The 21,665-nt window shown below is 41.7% G+C and overlaps 1 protein-coding gene across 10 annotated transcripts in view; it reads right to left on the bottom strand.

Annotated features, from left to right (window-relative positions):
• Positions 1-21,665, bottom strand: part of CFAP46 (cilia and flagella associated protein 46) — a 473,118-nt gene that overhangs the window by 174,356 nt on the left and 277,097 nt on the right. For all 10 annotated transcript variants that reach the window (XR_004539241.1, XR_004539242.1, XR_004539243.1 and 7 more), the window contains 3 exons: positions 21,272-21,370; positions 18,102-18,231; positions 5,047-5,190 (listed from right to left, as the gene is read on the bottom strand). Coding sequence is in view for 7 of the 10 variants with exons in the window: in XM_033942370.1 (XP_033798261.1) it covers positions 5,047-5,190; positions 18,102-18,231; positions 21,272-21,370 (373 nt within the window). In the remaining 3 variants the exon portion in view is untranslated. The remainder of the gene's footprint in view (positions 1-5,046; positions 5,191-18,101; positions 18,232-21,271; positions 21,371-21,665) is intronic.

The following is a 21,665-nucleotide window of genomic DNA, read 5'->3' as shown; positions in this document are numbered from 1 at the left end:
GGGGCACCGAGGGACCAATCTGCAGACCGGATATACAATCAAGGGAGGTTTGCTGTCTGCCTGGGGCCAGAAGCCGAGATGTCACCACCTGTCTAGATAGACTTCTCAAACCACAGGACCACTTCCCCATGCTTCTCATCCATGTTGGGACGAATGACACTGCCAGGAACACTCCGGAGACCATACCCATAGACTTTGGAGCCCTGGGTGAGAAGCTGAGGCAGTTGGGAGTGCAGGTGGTCTTCTCATCAATCCTCCCGGTGAGAGGCAAGGGTAGAGCCCGGGAGGAGCGTATCCAGAGGACTAACGAGTGGCTACATGGATGGTGCAGGGAGATGAACTTTGGATTTCTGGACCATGGAGAGACACTGCAGGGACTTCAGGGACCAGACGGACTCCACCTGACCAGAAGAGGTAAGAACGTCTTCGGGCGTCGACTAGCCTGCCTACTTCGAAGGGCTTTAAACTAGGTAAGTTGGGGGAGGGTACCCATTCATATTCTGGAGCAATAAGTAACTATCCTGAGGAGGTGAGTCGCCACTCTGAGTCTGAGGTAAGTGCACACACTGTAAACAATACATCAAGGGTCATACTAACTCAGGCGGGAAACTCTGTACAGGGACTTAGCAAACATAAGGTATGGAGAGCTATGTATGTCAATGCACACAGTTTGGGCAATAAAATTCTAGATTTAGAGATAGAAATAATAAACGCCGACCTAGACATAGTGGCGATATCCGAAACTTGGTTCACGGACTCACACGGGTGGGATATGGTTATACCGGGTTACAACTTACTCCGTCGAGACAGGGAGGGCAAGTTAGGAGGAGGGGTAGCTCTATACACTAGAGAAGACATCAAAACTACCATAATCACAGATGTCAAGTATACCGGGGAATCCCTCTGGGTGAACCTGGCTAGAGGAAACGAAAAATGCCTGTATCTTGGTGTGATTTACAGACCTCCAAGACAACAGGTAGACAAGGATATGGAATTAATCGAAGACATTGAAAACATCACCTTGCGTGGGGACACAGTACTGGTAGGGGACTTTAATATGCCCGATGCAGATTGGAATGCACTTACCGCACAAACTAGCGGCAGCAGAAGGTTGTTAACCTCCATAAAGGGTGCACGGCTCAAACAATTGGTATTGGAGCCCACTAGGGACCAGGCGTTACTAGACCTGGTACTCACCAACGGAGACAGCGTATCGGAAGTTTCAGTGGGTGATACGCTGGCCTCCAGCGACCATAACATGGTTTGGTTCAACCTTCGGAAGGGTTTCACCAGATCGACCACAACAACAAAAGTCCTTAATTTTCGGGGCACTGACTTCAAACGCATGGGAGACTTCGTCCGTCGGGCACTGCAAGACCATGCCGAAACCAATAATGTAGAGGCTATGTGGGCGAACCTGAAATCTACCCTATATGAAGCAACAAATCACTATATAAAAACAGTAAGCAAACGACGGAGGAATAACAGACCCTAGTGGTTCACTACAGAAATCTCGGACCTTGTTAAGAAAAAGAAAAAAGCATTTGTTTCCTACAAACAATCAGGAAGAGGAGCAGTCAAAGAAGACTATCTGGCCAGGTCCAAAGCAGTCAAAACGGCAGTCAGAGAGGCCGAGCTTCGAAAAGAAGAGAAACTAGCAAAGGACATTAAGAAAGGGGATAAATCCTTCTTCAGGTACATCAGTGATAGGAAAAGAAACACAAATGGGATAGCACGCCTTAGGAAAGCAGACGGGACTTATGCAGAATCAGATTCCGAGAAAGCCGAACTACTAAACGAATACTTCTGCTCAGTCTTTACCTGCGAGGCGCCGGGGTCCGGTCCACAATTGCAAGCAAGGCAAAGCTCAGAAGACCCGTTCTGGAATTTCGAGATTACACCCAGCAGCGTCTACTGCGAACTATCAAGACTCAAAGTGAACAAAGCCTTGGGACCGGACAATCTACACCCCAAGGTGCTTAGAGAGCTGTGTGATGTCCTGGCGGAGCCATTGTCTGTGCTCTTCAATCTTTCCTTGAGGGCGGGAAGAGTCCCCTTGGACTGGAAAACAGCCAATGTAATCCCACTCCACAAAAAGGGCTGCAGGATAGAGGCTGAGAATTACAGACCGGTGAGTCTCACATCCATAGTGAGTAAACTCATGGAAACACTAATTAAGCATAAATTAGATACGATCCTGGACGAGAAAAATCTCAGGGATCCCCGCCAACATGGATTTACCAAGGGCAGGTCCTGCCAATCCAATCTAATTAGTTTCTTTGACTGGATAACAAGGAAACTGGATGTGGGTGAGTCCCTAGACGTCGCTTACTTGGACTTTAGTAAAGCTTTTGATAGCGTCCCGCACCGCAGACTATTGAACAAGATGAAATCAATGGGACTGGGAGAGACATTAACTACATGGGTCAGTGATTGGCTAAACGGTAGACTTCAGAGAGTGGTGGTGAATGGTGCCCCTTCAAAAACGTCAAAGGTGACCAGTGGAGTGTCGCAGGGCTCGGTCTTGGGCCCGATCCTCTTCAGCATATTTGTGGGAGATCTGACTCAGGGGCTTCAGGGTAAAATCACATTATTTGCCGATGACGCCAAACTATGCAACATTGTAAGTGAGAACACTTTACCAGATAATATGACACAGGACCTACTTCTATTGGAACACTGGTCCTCAACTTGGCAGCTAAACTTTAATGCTAGAAAATGTAAGGTCATGCACCTCGGCAGCAGGAAGCCATGCAAAACTTATACACTTAATGGTGAAACCTTAGCTAGGACCAAGGCGGAACGTGATTTGGGGGTGATCATTAGCGAAGACATGAAGCCTGCCAATCAAGTGGAGAAGGCTTCATCAAAGGCAAGACAAATGATGGGTTGTATCCGAAGAAGCTTTATCAACCGGAAGCCCGAAGTTATTATGCCGTTGTACAGATCCATGGTGAGGCCTCATCTGGAATATTGTGTACAATTCTGGAGGCTACATTATCAAAAAGATGTACTGAGAGTTGAGTCGGTTCAGAGAATGGCCACCAGGATGGTCTCGGGACTCAAAGACCTCCCGTATGAGGAAAGGCTGAATAAATTGCAGCTATACTCACTCGAAGAACGTAGAGAGAGAGGAGACATGATAGAGACGTTTAAATATATCATCGGCCGTATTGAGGTGGAGGATGATATCTTCTTTTTTAAAGGTCCCTCGGCCACAAGAGGACATCCGCTGAAAATCAGGGGTGGGAAATTTCATGGCGACACCAGGAAGTTCTTCTTCACCGAAAGAGTGGTCGATCGTTGGAATGAACTTCTGCTTCAGGTGATTCAGGCCAGCAGCGTGCCGGATTTTAAAAGGAAATGGGATACACATGTGGTATCTCTAGGGGGGTAAATTCAAGGGGGTGGGGTTGTTAGAGTGGGCAGACTAGATGGGCTATAGCCCTTTTCTGCCGTCATCTTCTATGTTTCTATGTTTCTATCCTGATTGGTTGCCAGATGATGTTAAGTCACCTACCATCTCCTAAAATTGGAATGCACAATTAGAGAATCAGGACCTCTATGTCTGCAAAAGTGCATACAGCCTTGAGGAGAGTGTCTGGCACTAGGCTGAATAACAGCAGAGAAAGTGAACAACCTTGTCTCATTCCTCACTGAAGATGAAATGGTTCAGATAATTCATTGTTTATATACAGTCTAGTGCAAGGGTCACTATACAATGACTGCACCATGTTATTAAATCTGTTCCCAAAGCCATATCTTTTCAACAAATTAAACATATAGAGCCATTCAACTCTATCGAATGCCTTCTCTGCATCTAGTGATACAGAGAAGGCCAGTACATCCAACAGTTTAGCTATTTGCATAAGGTGAAGGCATAATTGACTTGTTAGATGAGTGTCATCCACTAACAGACCCTGTCTGATCCATATTTATAATTTTTTTCATTAAAGACAATAATCACAAGGCTATTATTTTTGCTAATATTTTCCAGTCCACATTAATTAAGGGCAAGGTCTACAGTTTGTAACTTCAGTGGGTTCCCTCCTTGGTTCAGGGAGGACAATCATTACAACCTCTACCATAGTCCCTTTTATTTTACCTTCCTCTATCACTATGATATATCTTCAGGAGCCTAACCAATGTATTCTTTACATTACATGCCCCTGACCCACCCATGTTCTGCCTACATATGCTCTCCTCCCTTGCAGTTATATGCTTATAACACTTAGATGCTGCCTTAGACAACAGTGCTTAATGCTCATTAATGTGTAGTTATCGAAATTAGCTCATGGGACCATTAGTTTTTAGTTTTCTGCGGAGCTGAGAAACTGTCTTCATTTTTCTCTTCAGCATGTCAAACTTTTGCCTTCTTTTTTGTGCCTTCCAATACTTATTTTTCAGTGTTTTCATCTTAAGAACATAAGAGTTGTACTGGGACAGACCAAAGGTCCATCAAGCTCAATATCCTGTTTCCAACAGTGGCCCAAGTCACCTGGCAAGATCCCGAGAAGTAAAACAGATTTTATGCTGCTCATTCTAGGAATAAGAAGTGGATTTCCCCAAGTCCATCTTAATAATGCCTTATGATCTTTTGTTTTAGGAAATTATCCAAAACTTTTTTAAAGCCTGCAAAGCTAACTGCTTTCACCACATTCTCTGACAATGAATTCCAGAGTTTAATTACAAGTTGAGTAAAGAAAACCATAGTTAGATTGTGAGCTTGCTGGGACAGATAAGGAAAATGCTTAGAGTACCTGATTACTATTCAATGCATTGTAAACTGCTTTGATATCTGTGGAGGAAAGGCAGTTTATCAAATAAAAAATAATCATAACTAATTATTGGCACCTCTGATATGCATAAGTGGTCATATGACTAACTGCCAATTTATAGTATTATCTCCATAACTCACATGGCAACACAGAAAAGCTTATATTTTCTGTTTATTGAAGACAGATTATCATTTTTTTAAGCTAATATGATATGAGTTATACTTCTTCACATTTCCTTATGATAATTTAGAATTAATTGGAAATTTACCTGACATGTTTTGTGTGCTTCTGCAAGTAGTTGTCTGGCTGGCTGATAGAAACCAAGCTGAATCAAAACTTCAGCTTTAGCAATCCACAAATATGGAAAAGACTGTACACTAATACCTTTACCAGATGCATCCAATTCCATAATCTAGAAAAGAAATAACACATCTCTACATTGTTACTTTGTTTCAGAAATACCTTTTAGCTTTCAAAATTAGTTTAGCACCAAGATAAGTAAAACATACAATAATAAATGTATTTGTTTTGTTAATTTGTATTAATTGTCTTTTCTATTTTATACTGGAGCCCATCTAGAATGTAGTTCACTCAATGGAAATTGGAAGCTTGGAAAACCCTTCCTTTCTCATGGACTAGGCAGATAAATCTCTATAAAATGACATTATTTCCTAAATGGCTTTATGTTTTACAGGTTTTTCCTCTTTAGTTACTAAAGAAAGACATTTTCCACTTACAGCAACATCTTACTATATTCATATGGGGAGGAAAAAAGGGCAAATTATATATTTTTTAAGCTTTATGGGACTTGGTCCAAGGTAGGTTTTAGCTTGCCTAATCTTCATGCTTATAATAATGCATGCCTTATAATCATGCATGCTTATAATCTTTTGAAAGAGGAAGTCACACCATTGTAATGGGCTGGCCTAGCAAAGGCCCCAAGGCTGTTGATGAAAACCGCGTCTAAATTAATCCTTGTGGCAGCTCTGTGGCCAAGTTAAAAGCACACTAAGCTGCCACTAGACTGGAGAAGTACTGCTTAGCAGGGGAGGAGGGAAAGGGAAGGGAGAAGGGATACTGATGGCAGGGGGAAGGGGAAGGATGAAGGGAGAATGGGTACTGCTGGACATGGGGAGAGGAAGATGTGCTGCTGGAGATGGGGCAGGGAAAGGGAAGGGAGAAGAGGTGTTGCTGGACCTAGCAGAAGGGGAGGGAAAGGAAAGATGATACACACTGGAGGGAAGGGTGAGATGGTGGATGGAGAGAGAGCATATTAGCTGTGAGTGGGGTTGGGGGGAGGGAAGGAAGGAAAATTGTTACAGGAAGAGTGAGAGTGATGAGAGAGGGAGAAACGGATATGAGGTGGAGGAAAGGGAGAAATGGTGCATGGGGAGAGAACATGGGTTGGGGAGTGGAAAGGAAAGATGTCACTCGAGGAAAGAAGCAAGGAGAGAGAGAGAGAAAGTGTGGAGGAGGCAGAAAGGGTTGGACTCATAGAGAGGGTGAGATGGATAGAAAGGACAAAAAGGAGGGAAGGAGAAATGTCACACTTGGGGGGAAGGGGGAGAGGGCAGAGAGTGAAAAGTTGGACTCATGGAGGGAGAGAGATATATATTTGTTAGGGGAAGGAAGAAGGACCAGAGGAGAAGAATACAGAGGAAGAGAGAAAAAAATGTTAGACTGGTGGAAAGGAGGGAGAAATGTTGGACTGGGAGGGGGGCCAGAAAGGAGGAAGGGAAAGATAAATGTTACACTGGTGGGGGGGGGGGGGGGGAGGAGGAAAGATGACTAAAGGAAGGGAGAGATCTCAGACCAGGGAATGGAAGGGAAGGAGTGGAGTCTGGTAGTACTATAGAAATAATAATATTAGTAGTAGTAGAGAGAGATGCCAGATTATGGGAAGGAGAGGAGAGAGATGCCAGATTATGGGAAGGGGGAAAGGAAGGCGAGAGATGTCGGACCACTGAGGGAAGGGGGAAGGAGGGAGATGTCAGACCATGGAAATAGGGAGGGAAGGAGAGAGAGATAGGAAGGGAAGGTAGGACATGGAAAAGTAGATTTTGGGAAGAAAGCAGACAAATTGAAAAATTGAAAGTTAACTTAATGCCAAAGATGGATGCAAGGCAGAAAGTGAAGACAAAGAGAAAAACAGTCAATGCATAAGAAGGCCCTGGAAACACAGTTAAAATCACAGAAAAATAAAGTCACCAGACAACAAAGGTAGGGAAAATGTATTTATATCTGCTGTGTAAATTGTGAGTATATGAAAAATGAATGGAAAAAATTATATTACAATTAGTAAAGGGGGAGGAATCTGGGGAAGAGCTTGGGTGGGTCTAAGGTGGAGCCTGGGAGGTCTGTGGTTGGGGGTACTCGGTTGATGTTTGTTAGACTTCCCTGCTGGCATGCCCTACTGGCATTTCAGGGTCTGTCTGGAAGGCCTCTGTGCATGCGTGGATGTCAATGTGATGATGTCACGCATGCGCGTGATGTCATCACGGCGACGTCCGTGCACTTCTGGGTGCCTCAAGCCATTGCCACTTCTTTTAGTGTGCTCCGGCTCAAGAAAGTTCTAGAGACACTGCTCTAATGTATATTTATCAACTGATATCTGATACAGGGAATCTTATCTTTAGAGGATTTACTGCTGATAAATTTGCTTACTATCAAGTCCAAAATTATGTGACCGCCATCGTGGGAACAGGCTACTGGGCTTGATGGACCATTGGTCTGACCCAGTAAGGCTATTCTTATGTTTTTATGTGCAATCCAGATAATTTTTTTAAAGAGCCCTGCACAAAGCATGTGAATGTTTTGGTGGGTAGTATACTGTCAGTGGGTGCTTCTCTGGTCCCTAGTCAGCCTATTTGGGGTCAGGCAGCTTGAGGCCATCCCCCTGTCAGGGAAGTAAAAATACCACCCATTGGTGGATCACCAACAATAGGCAACCTCCCTCCCTTTCAACAGCTGTTTTCCCTGACGTACCTTTTGTCTGAGTCCCCACAGGGATACAATCTGTTGTAGTCTCAGATGGTTTCTCTGATCCCACCACTACCACAAAATGTTGATGGTCACCCTTCAGGTCACTCCAGTCACTAGCAGGATTACCAGGGTTTAAGCCAAAGCTAGCATTTCTCTCACTAAGGATTACCTATAGGTGACCTTGTCTCTAAGAGCTCAGAGACTAGTCTTCTCTTCCATAGGGCTTCTTCTCCCAGGAGTCATATAATCTGTCCCCCTATACAGTTATAACAAAACCATCCCCAGACTTTCAAAAGCTGAGGAAGGGGAATCTTTTTCCCCCTTAGGGCTTAAATTGGAGCTTCTAGGAGTCCTTTCTCCACTTCTGAACGGCCTTCTTCTTTACCAATTTTCAGTCACATGCAAGTTAAAATGCAAATTAGTTCAGTAAGCCCATGTATTAAGCACTCAACGAGAGGAACTTGGGATTTAAAATTGGCTTTATTTAGCTCAAATCAATAGTAACACAGATCAACAATCTTAATTAAGGTCAGATTAAAGATGGTATGTTTAATGTTTCCACACAGTCAGTACTACATATTTACTGTAGCCTACCACTTGTTTAGTGTATGAACTTGAACTTTGCTAGTTGCTTTCCACCTGGTACTGCTCTAAAAAGAGTCTGATTTAAAACAAAATTTCACAGTAGCAGGATTTCTCACCTCTGCCCAGGAAGAGATTGTTATTGTTGTTGTCCCACCCCCTCCCCCCTCCCCACTTCCCAGCAAGGCATTCTCCTCCGTGGCACATCTTTCCAGTCCCTCTGCAGAGCTGGAAGCCACCAATTCTCTCTAACAGTCTCATTCTCTATCTCCTTCGTCTTCTCCTCTTCTCTCCTCTCCTCTCCTCAATGTCCAGGAAATCCATTGTTATATAGGATTTGTTTCCATAGCCATTAATAATAAACCTGTCATTGGCTGTTGACAGGCTAACATAGAAGTAATGGAGCTTGGCAGTTCATGATTGGTCTAGCTTGATGAGAATTAAGTCATGGGAACTGGTCCTTTGATGCATAGGCCAGGTCAGCTTAAGCATGCATAACCCATTCTCTGCCCTCTGACCACCTTTATGGGTGTGCAGGATTGTCTCAGATCATCATGATCTAAATGACTTTCCTCCACGGTTCTTCTGTCCTATAAGCTCATCTAAAATAAACAATCTAGTTCCATGTTACAATGGTTTTTTTTTTTTTTTTTTCAGTATACCAGTTTGGATCAATAATTCTAACAGCTTAGTTCTCTTTAAAAAATACAGTTCAAGCTTGGTCTGAACAGCTATGTAGCAAAGCCCAAGCTTAACTTAACTTTCCTATAGACTATAGGCCCAAAACTACTCCAAGACTAACCTTAACATCAACTCTCAGGAAATTCAAACTGTAGGGGATATATTGGGTAGTCTATCCCTGCCACCACCCACCTAGTCTTCCATATTGACTAGTAACTCCCAAGCACAGGGATCCCCGCTATTCCCTCCAAGTCCAAGCAGGAGTTCAATAAAGTTATCCTCAAACCCAGGTCATTTTCTTGTATGAATCTTTCCTGGGGAACCTCCCACCCCCATGATGGAAAATACACCCCATCACATACCTCCTCCTGTAGTTTAGGGACCCTGGGTTCCTCTTGCTCAATACCACTCCCCTCTCTGGACAAGAAATCAGCATTTATGTGTGCTGTACTGGACCTATGCAGGAACTTGAAGCAGTAGGCCTGGAGGGCAAGATACCACTTCATCAGCCTATGGTTACTGTTTTTCATTTGCTCCAACCCCTTCAGGAATGCATGGTCTATCACTAAAGTGAATTGTCTGCCCAACAGGTAATATTGTAAACCTTCTATGGCCCACTTTACTGCCAAGCATTCCTTTTCTGTGGCCGAGTAACATTGTTCCATCTCAGACAATTTGCAGCTGAGCTACATAAGGGTTTGTTCTTCCTCCCTAACTCCTTGGCTCAGGACTGCCCCCAATCTTACTCCTGAGGCATCTATCTGAAGAATGATTTCCTGGTTGAAATCAACATTTTTCAATACTTGCTAATGACAAATGACCTCCTTAAGCTTCATGAATGCAAGATCGGTCATCCTATCCCATTTTAATTAGTAGGTCAGTGTGACTAGTGGCTACTTCCACAAACTTTGGAATAAATTTCCTATAATACCCAATCATGGCCAGGAAATGATGTAACTGTTTCTTGGTTTTAGGGGGTAGCACCTTCTGCATGGCCTCTACCTTGGAGGACTCTGATCTTACACATCCATCACCTACACAGTAGCCAAATATTGTACTACTTCCCACCCCCAAGGCACATTTCATAGGGTTATCTGTACTACTACTACTATTTATTATTTCTATAGCACTGAAAGGCGTACACAGCGCTGTACATTTTAACATACAATAGACAATCCCTGCTCAGAAGAGCTTACAGTCTAATTTAGACAGGACATTTCAGGGTTGGGGAGATTATGGTAGAAGAAATGATACAATGGGTATAGGTATCTGACAGCGGTGAATGGGAGTTAACAGCTGAAAGCAGGTTTTTGGTTGTTTTTTTTAAATCTTTATTAAGTTTTCAAAGTTGCCATAAAATGCAATACAATATACATACAAATAATAATAATCATATATGCATTTATAATCAATCAGTATCAATACAACAATAAAAACCCCTCACCCAACCACATTTTCATCAGGGAATAAAATCACACAAAAGATATACCACCCTCCCCCCGGATGTGTGTGTATTATACCAACAGAAATAATGATAAAAGACAACTATAACGAATCCACAAAAGATGTCAATGGGCCCCAAACTAACTTGAATATCTTAGAATGCCCCAGCATATCCGCATTCATCTTCTCATACTTATAACTTAAGCATAAATTTGCCCACCAAAAAGTAAAACTAAGGCGATCCCAATTTTTCCAATTACAGGTAATCATTTGCATGGCTATCCCGGTCATAATAAGGAAAAGCCAACATTTATATCTATCCAATGAGGGTTTAAGATGCAATATCATCCCACATATGACTACCAGACAACATCTGCGCATGCACGGACTCAACACAATGACATCACACTCATGTGCTTGAAAAGGAGGAAATCCGGATGTCTGGGAACCCTAATATTTACTTCCTCCTAAACTGCACTTCATGCATCTGAGGAAGAAGAGTCTTATCCTTGAAAGCTCATAAGATGCCACCAGCCTGTCATTGATTTGTGTTTCAGACCTGAAAAACTCAATAACCTGATGGTGCAAACAAACACATCAGCAAAACTGGACACAATGAGGGATATGGGCTAGGAGAAGTCCCCGGCGCAGACACACACCCAGCTCCTCAACCCCATCATCACCATCACCCCCGTCACCGGGGAGAAGCCAGCTGCTGAGCCGACACTCGCCCCGCCGCTGGCGGCGCCTGGCCCAGACTCCAGCAGACCCTGCTGAGCAGCATTAACCTGGCGAAGGCACTGCAACCGCTGGCTTCGGCCATGGAGAGGAGCGTCCCCCACAACCACCGCCGCCACCGCGAAGGGGAGGCCATGGTTAGCCCGGATGGCACGGTCGCCGAGGAGCCGCGCACGATCAAAATGGCACAATACCTGTCCAAAAAGAGACAAGTTCATCAGGTTTGGCATGCAGGAGGAGGATGTGAACATCTCGGTCGAGTTTGAAAAGCAGAGACACTGGACCTGGGGCTTCCGGTGTGTTGGCAAGGATCGGGTGATACCTGGTGAAATTTGGCAGCCTAGCAGTGAAGTCATCTCAATCTGGACTTTAATCCAACTGTTCTGATTTTTATTTTCACTTTTTTTTTCCAGTTTATGTTTTATTGTTAATTTCATTCATTGATTTGCCCCTTGTTTTGTTTTATTTTTAACATTTAAATTTCTCCAAAATTCTATTGCTCAACGGTTCCTCCTTTCTGCAGCTATTCCTATCTCTCTTCTTTTCTACCTTTCAAAGTCCTTAGATCAATGTAATCTTGTTAGAATGTTTATTTTCTTATTTTTTCTTCTATTTCTATTTCTTACTTTTATTACTCAACTAATTGTTATTTTTCCAGGTACTTCAGTTAGATTGTGAGCCTTCGGGACAGTAAGGGAATTTCTAAGTACCTATTCTTTATTTATTTATCTTATTTTTATTGTATCCTTTAATGTATATTTCTCTGTAAACCTATATTACTTATAATTTTAATACACACTATTGTCTATTTTCTGTAAACCGCTTAGAATCCTAACGGAGTTTAGCGGTATATAAGAAATAAATTACATTACATTACATTAATGGAATCGATGACTCCAGTATGATATTAATCTGTCCACATATTGACTTCCAAAAGTTGAGTATCAAAGGACAATAGAACAGCATATGATCCAGTGTCCCTTTGTCTAGATGACAGTGCCAGCATCTATTAGATTTAGAACTATCTAATTTCTGTAAATGAACAGGGGTCCAGAAACTTCTATGTAACAAAAACAAAACAAAACACATGTTTGTCTCATAGATGCTGACGCTGTATATCTCATCCTCAAAGTCCAAATTCGTGGCCACTGAGACGCAGAAATCTGCTGCTTTATCTCAATGCTCCAAATGTCTCTAAGACTAGTTTTTGGTTTCTTATTCAAAAATTCAGATATTAATTTATACCACCTAGTTGCCTGATGCCCTAGGAAATCTGTCTGGAAGCACAGGACCTGCAAGCTTCTGAATAGCTTCTGAATAGCTTTGCAATACCAAAAGATTGTTGCAGTCGTGAAAAATCCAGCATTTTCCCATTTGATAAAACATCATCTAGTGTACGTATACCAGCCTGCATCCAGTGCTTCCAGAAAATCCCAGACTCGGCAATTTGAATCTTGGAGTTTAGCCATAAGAATTGATAAGTTGATTTCTCTACTGGAATATCTGTTAAGTTGTTAATAAATTTCAAGGTTTTCCAGGTGTCAAATAAAATACTATTGTCTTTAACATATTTGGGTAATTTGATACTCAACACATGAAACAACTGTAATGGGGTCATAAGTTGCCACTCTAAGTACAACCAATCAGGGAGATGTTCCATGAGCTTAGGAAGGATCCAATACATACCCTGACACAATATATAGACCTGATAGTACCTATAAAAATTTTGGAAATTTACCCCACCCGCTGCAATTGGTTTTTGTAAAGATACTAAAGCGATACGAGCAGTTCTACCTAGCCAAACAAATTTGATAAGAATACTATTCAATTTCTTATAAAAGGACCACTGAAAATAAACTGGCAACATGCCCATTTGGTGTCAAACCATAGGCAAAATCAACAGCAGTTTCAAAAAAGTGGGCTTTTAGCTTGGATTTGAATACTGCTAGGGATGGAGCACGACATTGATTCAGGCAGCCTGTTCCAGGCATATGGTGCTGCAAGAAAGAAGGGAAGGAGTCTGGAGTTGGCAGTGGAGGAGAAGGGTATAGTTAAGAGGGTCTTGCCCAATGAATGGAGATCATAGGAGGGAGCACAGGGGGAGATAGGTGAAGAGAGAAATTGGGGGGCTTCAGAGTGAATGCAATTGAAAGTCAGCAAGAGGAGTTTAAACCGTATTCGGAAATGGATGGGGAGCCAATGAAGTGACTTGAGGAGAGGGGTAAAGTGAGAATAGCGGTTCTCACGGAATATGAGTCATGCAGCAGAATTTTGAACAGATTAAAGATGTGAGAGATGGGTGCATGGGAGGCCTGAGAGAAGTACATTGCAGTAGTCTAAGCGCGAGATGATGAGAGTGTGGATTAGAGAACTGCACGGGAACGGGGACGACGGGAATCCCGCGGGACCCGCGGGGATCCTGCGGGTTCCCCCTTTGGGTCACGGGGATCCCGTGGGGATGCCCCCTAGGGTTGAGGGGATCCTGTGGGGACGCCCCCTAGGGTCGCGGGGATCCCGTGGGGGATGCCTCCGAGGGTCGCGGGGTTCCTGCGGGGTTGGATGGCACTCGAGCCGCGAGGCTAGTCTCCTTCTCCTTACCTGTCCTGCCGCAGCACACAGCCGAACAGAAGTCTTCCAGATGTCAGCGCTAATGTCAGAGGGAGGGCTTAAGCAAAGCCCTCCCTTCCTCTGATGTCAGCGCTGACATCGGGAAGACTTCCAGTTGGCTGTGTGCGGCAGGGCAGGTAGGGAGAAGGCAATGGTGTACCAAAGGGGGGGGAGTGTGCACAGCCGGTCAGGTCCCCTTACCTTTGTGGTGCTTCCCCCGACCAACCGACAACAGGCCCGGCCGACAAACCTCCCTGCCCTGTAACCGCGAATCTAAATTACCTTCTTACAACAGCTTCAATATTCCAGCTGCTGTAAGAAGGTAATTTAGATTCGCGGCTACAGGGCAGGGAGGTTTGTCCGACCGGGCCTGTTCTGTTGTCGGTCGGGTGGGGAAGCGCCACAAAGGTAAGGGGCAGGGAGGGAGAAAGGGAAGAAAGGTGGAGTGGAGAAGAAAAGACGCTTAAGGGAAATGGGTAAAACTGAGCGGGGAGAAGGCCGCTGAAAGCACATGGGGAAGACAAAGGGGTGAAGGATGCTGAAAGCACATGGGGAAGACAAAGGGGTAGAGAAGGACGCTGAAGGGACATGGGAAGATGGGGGGAGAAGGACGCTGAAAGGACATGGGGAAGACGAGGGTGAGAAGGACGCTGAAAGGACATGGGGAAGACAGAGGGAGGAGAAGGACGCTGAAAGGAAATGGGGAAGAGAGAGTGGGGAGAAGACGCTGGCAGGGAAGAAGACAGAGATGCCAGACTATGGGGGAGCAGAGGGAAGAAGATGGATGCCAGACCAATTTGGGATGGGGGAGAAAGGGAGAGGCACAGTAACAGAGCAAATGGAAGACGCAGAGAGAAGAAAGACAGTGGATGGAAGGAATTGAATGAGAACATGAGGAAAGCAGAAACCAGGCAACAAAGGTAGGAAAAAAATTCTTTTTTTTTTTGCTTCAGGATAAAGTAGTATATTAGTTGTGTTGATAAAAATTTATAAACATTAGAGGCTCTGGTAGAAACCCGTTTACAAAGTATGTATTCTTCCCAATTAATATTTCCAAATTAATAAAATCTTTTTGCTTATTTTTAAATAGGTTTCTAACAGAGCCTTTAATTCAGTAGCATAATTAAATGAAATAACTATTTCTGTAGTTTATAGGGACGGGCAGGGACATAGGGGATTCCTCGCAGGGACATAGGGGATTCCTCGTGGGGACGGAGGGATTCCTCACGGGGACGGGTGGGACTTTGGCAGGGACGGGTGGGACGGGTGGGATTTCTGTCCCCGCGCAACTCTCTAGTGTGGATAAGGGTTTTGGTAGTGTGTTCAGGGAGAAAAGGACAGATTTTGGTAATATTATAGAGGAGGAAGCGACAGAATTTGGTGGTTTGGCGGTTTGGATCTGAGCAGAGAAGGAGAGAGATGAGTCAAAGATCACCCCAAGATTGTGAGCTGATATGACAGGGAGGAGGATAGTGTTATCCACAGAAATAGAGAACGGTGACGGGGGTCGGGGGCTGGGGGTGAGTTTAGTTGGAAAGATAAGGAGTTCAGTTTTAGCCATATTCAGTTTGAGATAGCGGGAAGTCTAGTTTCCCTAAAAGATTTGCATACTACTGTGAGATGATGTAAATGTTGTTCCCATGTTTTTGAGAATATGACTATATTGTCTAAATAAGTGCAGGCATGTTCATAATGGGCTGGAGAACTTGATTCATTATCCATTGAAATGTGGCTGGAGCTTCATGTAACCCGAATAAGAGTACCTTAAAGTGATACAACCCTTAGAGACTGATGAAAGCATTTTTTTTCTTTGGATTTCTCTTCCAGAGGTATCTGCCAGTGACCCTTCATTAGATCCAAGACAGACAAAAACTGGGCCCCTCCTAATTGTTCAATTAAATCATTCACTTGGGGCATGAGATAGGCATTGAATTGTGAGATATTATTGACTCCTCCTAAAGTTTACACCAGTGTTCTTCAACCGTTTTGCACCTATGGACCGGAGGAAATAAAATAATTATTTTGTAGACCGGCACTAGTCTGCGGACCGGCGGTTGAAGAACACTAGGCCAAGTCGAGGGCCAGACCCTCACCCATCTCTGCCCAATCTCCACCCCAGACTCCGCCCCATATATAGCACTAATTATAACACAATTTTTTCCATTCATTTTTCATATACACACACACAATATAATCTTATCAACACATAATGGTTAACCACAAAATTAAACTACACGTTATATTCCTAAATTTGCCATTGGTGATTGTATTTGTTTTTTGCATCAATAAAAAAATTGTTTGATCGGAAACTACACAAAGCACACTGCATGCTTCTAAACATTCATTCCTTCCAGAAAATAGATAACCTCTTTGCAAATACGGGACCAAAAACTAAAAGTACTAATATATACAAACAAAACCCTAAGATGCAAAACTCTGCATGCAGTACAACCCCAGAGAAAAGAAACAAAATGCATTTCTTCCTGAACAGTGCAAAATATAGACAGCAGATGTAAATTCTCCAAATTGACAGAATTCAATCACTAAATTAAAAAATAAATCATTCACCCTACATTTGTTGTCTCCCTCCCTCCATGCTGTGCCTTACCTTGTGGCCTGCTCCCGCCTGGCCGTTTTATGCCACCCCCAGTGTTATCTTCGAGCCGGCTCCTTCTTCCTCACTGATGCAGTGCACAAAGCCATGGGCAGCGGCTCCTCGCACGTACTGCAACTCGTATGGAAGCCTTCCCTCTAACATTGCAATGTCAGAGAGAAGGCTTCCGGTTCAGGCGTAATAGCCGCTGCCCATGGCTTTGTGCAATGCGGCAGTGAGGAAGAGGGAGCCGACCCAAAGATAAGGCCACATTGATCACACTGGACCGGCGGTTGAAGAACACTATTTCAGGCCCGATGCATGTGCCGGCCCTGTGGATCAGCAGAAAATTTCTGTGGATCGCCACTGGTTCACGGACCAGTGGGTGAAAAACACTGGTTTACACAAAACTGGTGCCAAAACAATAGGACTGACTTACTCACTACTTGACTCCTCAATCACCTCCAACTTCAGCATAGATATATGTCTAGAACAGGGGTGCCCACACTGTTTTGACTCGCGAGCTACTTTTAAAATGACCAAGTCAAAATGATCTACCAAAAATAAAATTAAAAAAAAACACGAGACAAACTTGGTTCTTTTTATTACATAGAGCTTTTTGGATCCCAGTTCGTTTACAAAAATTGGATAGCTCTAAATCTAATAGATGCTGGCACTGTAATCTAGAAGTGGGGACATTAGATCATCTAATTTTTTATTGCCCCTGCATTAGGAATTTTTGAAATTCAATTGGTCTCAAATAAATTGCTTATTGGAAAATCATGTGGAAATATCATATGATACTGTTCTGTTTGGTATGTCTATGAGGAAAAAAAGTCAATTATCAGCACATAACAATAAGCTTTTGATGATAATGACGGGTGTTGCTATGCAACATATTACTAACAACTGGAAAAATTATAGTAATCTCAATTATACGTTTTGGTGGAATTCCCTGTGTCATATTTACAAGATGGAAAGAGCAATTGCAATACAGAAAGGAAGTTATAAAATTTTTTTTAAAGATATGGAGACCGATGGTTGACTTTTGTAGTGAATAGGCATCATTTTTATTTGATAATATACATAGGGGGGTGGGGGGATTGGAAGATAAGATGTAGCGAATTTGAAATTTTGAAGGAATATGATAATTTTAATGATTGTATAGAAAGATGGGAGGGGGGAGGGTTTTTAATTAATTTACATATTAAGAATATAATGTATGATGTTCAAGTGTTATATGATAGTATTTCATGTTGTTCTTTTTGTGCACTTGATGTAAGTTTGAAAAAGAATAAAGAAATTAAAAAAAACAAAAAAAAAACACAACGCACACTGTACGCATAGAATTGTTAATTATCATTCCTATTCCGGGGGTTTTTCAAAGAGGTCAAAGCAGATGACTCTATGCACTGTCACCTCAGTAACAACCACACAAAAATAGACAAATACCCACCCCCCTCCCTTTTTACTATAAGGTAGATTGGTCTATAGATTTTTAAAATAAATATATAAATTATTTCCCCTGTTTTAAAGCCTTTTGAACAATTTCAAAGTTTTTGAAAATAGAGCAGTTTTAATTTCCCAATTTCACTCTACTCATCAGTTATCTTAGAAGAGGGCTGGAAATATGTGATAAATCTCATTGTGACTTTGTACTTGATAAATATGAAAAAAATTGGAACACTGTGCATTACCTTTTCATTTGAATTAACAAGCTTTTTAACAGGACTTAAGACATCTTGGGCCTGCTGAAAAATGTCTTTTGATTCCATCATCTTTGTTTTCCTCATCTTTTCTTTCAGTAAGGAGATTTCTTGCCTGGAACTGCAAGAAAGTAAATTAAAAATGCTTTCTGTTTCTCACAAGAAAGAACCTATATGATCCTGAAGCACATTTACAAGATACATGTTCTTACAAGGGATCGCTCGGCGTTTTTTTTTCTTGTTTTTTTTTCTGCTGACTCAGTTGTACATATTGATAAATGCAAATTGTGTCACAATATTTAAATTCTTGGTAAACACATGCACATATTTTTTTATATTCATTTCAATACATGGCACTATTACTGTGTTTGGAGAGTCCAAGCTCTACTCTATGAAGCAATTGATTACTACTATATAGTAAGTTCATTTTACGGCTAGTTTACTTTGTTTTGAAATATTTATCATTGATATTTTTTGAAATGATGTTATGTGAGTTCGTCCTTGTTTACAGCTGCTTTTTGGTCTATGGCGTTCCTATTACATAAAAATTTTGGTAGGTGTTCTGCACTCGTTTTTACTATTGGCACCAAAATTTTCTTATATGCGCAGTTCTCAGTTCCCTTTGTGATTTTCTTTTTAAACTATGACATGGCTGGTGTATTTGTGATTTGTTTATCTTAGCACCATTTCCATTATTTTTTTTTATCAGTGACGTCACAGTGGTTTTACTTTTCTCAATGATAGTATTCTGCCTCGCTCACATCAATTTTGGCTCAGCTTATATCACTACGTTTTTTTAAATGTTAAGTCGTTCTGTGGCAATAACTTCATTTATTATCCGCTTCCCCTTTTTCTCTATTAAATTAACTCATGATGGCTTCACACTCCTTTGAGACAATTTTTCTCTTTTGTCTTAATGACACTTCAATGTTTTAGCCTCACTTCATATTATTTGCTTTACACAGTTTTTGCATGTTTTTATCCTCCTTTTTCTTTTACTTCTTTCTGCTTCTTTTAACTCTTTGAGGCAAATTTATGCACACCTATGGTTTTTCTGCATGTTATAATTTTTTACTAGTATTACTTTATTACTTAAATATGCTTTTAGTGTATCATTATCTATTTATATATGTTCTTTTATTGCTTTAATGCTTAAAGAAGACAATTTTCAGATTGTCGAAATATGGGTCCTTGTTGAGACTGATACAATAAATATCCTCTTTTTAGACTGATTTGTCATCTTGTTTGACCCTTCTTTCTGTGTGTGCTTCATTGTGTGGGGCGGATTTTTCTCCTTTTTTGCATTTTGTGTTTAAAAGAGGTGTACCAAGGTCAGATTTGGAGCAACGATAAAGTAGTCTGATGGAGGTATTTTGTACTAATTGTAATTGATGAAGTTGATAATTCAGAAGACTGATAAGAATAGAATTACAGTATTCAAGCTTCAAAAGAACTATGGAGTGTGTAAGAATACAGAAACAGCCAGGCTGAAGAAGTGAGTGAATAGAGTGGATTTGACAAAGAGACTACCTTTGAGATATGGGAATGAAAGGATAAGTATATATTAGAAAAATCACCCGCAGTGGAATTATGTACTACTGAAGTGTCTACTCCTAGTCTATATGTTATTATCACAATCAGTATAGTAAAATACTAAATTATATCCTTATGGGGTGAAAAGCCTCAGAGCATGGAGCAGTTAACCCAGCTGGGCTTCCAAACGTGATCAAGCCTCTAGCTCTCAATCTGATCATAGGCAACCCCCCTTACCTAACCACTTTTATTAATATTATTCATTCATTAAATAAGTTATGTATATTTTTTTCTTTATTTCTCTTTATTTCTTATTACTTTACTGAATAGTCTTATCCATATATCAATTTAGACGTATCTCTTTGGTAGCCTCAGTGAGTCATAAAGTCCCAAGCTCAGTAACTTATAACTTATCCACGGCTCAAAAAACTTTTTAACAACCTAATAACTTAGCTGTTTTTTTTGCTTGCTTGTTGTCGGCTATCTTGTACACAATGACCTCGTGAATTGTAAAGCGCTGCCACACTGAAGCCATTGTAGGACATTGCTGCACTGTAACCGATGCTGTTAGCGTTTTGCGGTGATAAAATCTCACCCACTGCGTCAGGGTAATTCATAGGCAGCTATCACTCATAGCAGTATATCTTCATTTCTCTATTGCTACTGAATTTTCAGACCGTCAGAATTTTCAGTGTGGCCATATGCAGTGTAGGTACCTGGGAGTTATGTTTGATTCCACGCTGTCCTTTAAAGCTCAAATAAAGGCTGTTATATCTGCCGTGTTTTTCAAGTTGCATTTATTATGGAGGTTGCGTGACTATCTTTCAGATGATAACTTTCAAACAGTCATCACGTTGATGATAACGCCTTTGCTTGAGTATTGTAATTCCATTTATTTAGGTCTGCCTAAATATGTCTTGCGAACTTTGCAGCTGGCGCAAAATGCTGCGTCACGACTTATCGTTCACGCTTCAAATTTCAATCATATTACACCGATATTACGAGAGCTTCACTGGTTGCCAATTGGCATGCGGGTCGAATTTAAGGTTCTTTGTGTGATGTTTAAGGTTCTTCAGCATAATTGCCCGTCAAGTGTCCGCTCTCTTCTGCAGTGGCTTTGTCCTTTGCGCGAGTTACAACCTTCAGACAGCTCGAGTTTAAAAATTCCATCTTTAGCGGTGGTGAGGCTTAAGGGGAATCGTATGTCTATGTTTTCTGTCCAGGGCTCAGCGTTATGGAATGCTTTACCTTTGTTTCTGCGCCAATCTGATATGCTCTGGTATTTTAGAAAGGGGTGAAAATTGTATTATTTGAGCGCATTTTTGGTCTGAACTATTGACAGTGTGAGTTGGAGCTCTTCTTTTTTTATCCTATTTTTCTTTGCTGTTTTGAATTTGTCTGTATTATTTAATGTGATTTTGTTCCTCGCTTAGATTTGTGGATAAGCGGGTTATAAATAATTTTTAAAAAAACATCACTTTATTTCACAGTAAAGAAAGGTTTAGTTTCTATAAAATTTGCAGTTTAAAATGCATAAGGTTACAAGAATCTCATAACTTTTCTTCCTATTGATTTCTATGAAAAGTCCACAAACCTCTGCACACAGAATATTATAATGAATAGGCTACCTTGCTTGTTCTTGTTCATAAATAAACACAGTTCCAGCCATTGTCTCATGGTATGATGCCGAATTACTCAGTTTTAGATCAGCACATGTTTGAGCAAGTCTATAAAAACAAAAGAGTAAACAAATTACTGCAACTGACAATTTTTCATTGTCTAGAGACATAACCAAGAAAGTTAATTTACAAATACCACCATGGATTAGATACGCTCAGCATTTTTTTCTAATAGACACACAGGTACCTGTCCATTAACATGGGTGCCTGAGAGTGAATGGATATGGGATCACATGCAGAGACTCACTTTGGGATTTCATCTTCACAGGGGCTGAAAAGTGTGACCATGTGCAAAAAAACCACACCATTAAATTGTCCAGCTGACTCTGCTTATTAATATGCA

Source organism: Geotrypetes seraphini, chromosome 4 (genome assembly GCF_902459505.1).
Source record: "Geotrypetes seraphini chromosome 4, aGeoSer1.1, whole genome shotgun sequence".
NCBI lineage: Eukaryota > Metazoa > Chordata > Amphibia > Gymnophiona > Dermophiidae > Geotrypetes > Geotrypetes seraphini.
Note: the sequence above shows the minus strand (reverse complement) of the source record. Positions and strands in the feature narration are given on the sequence as shown.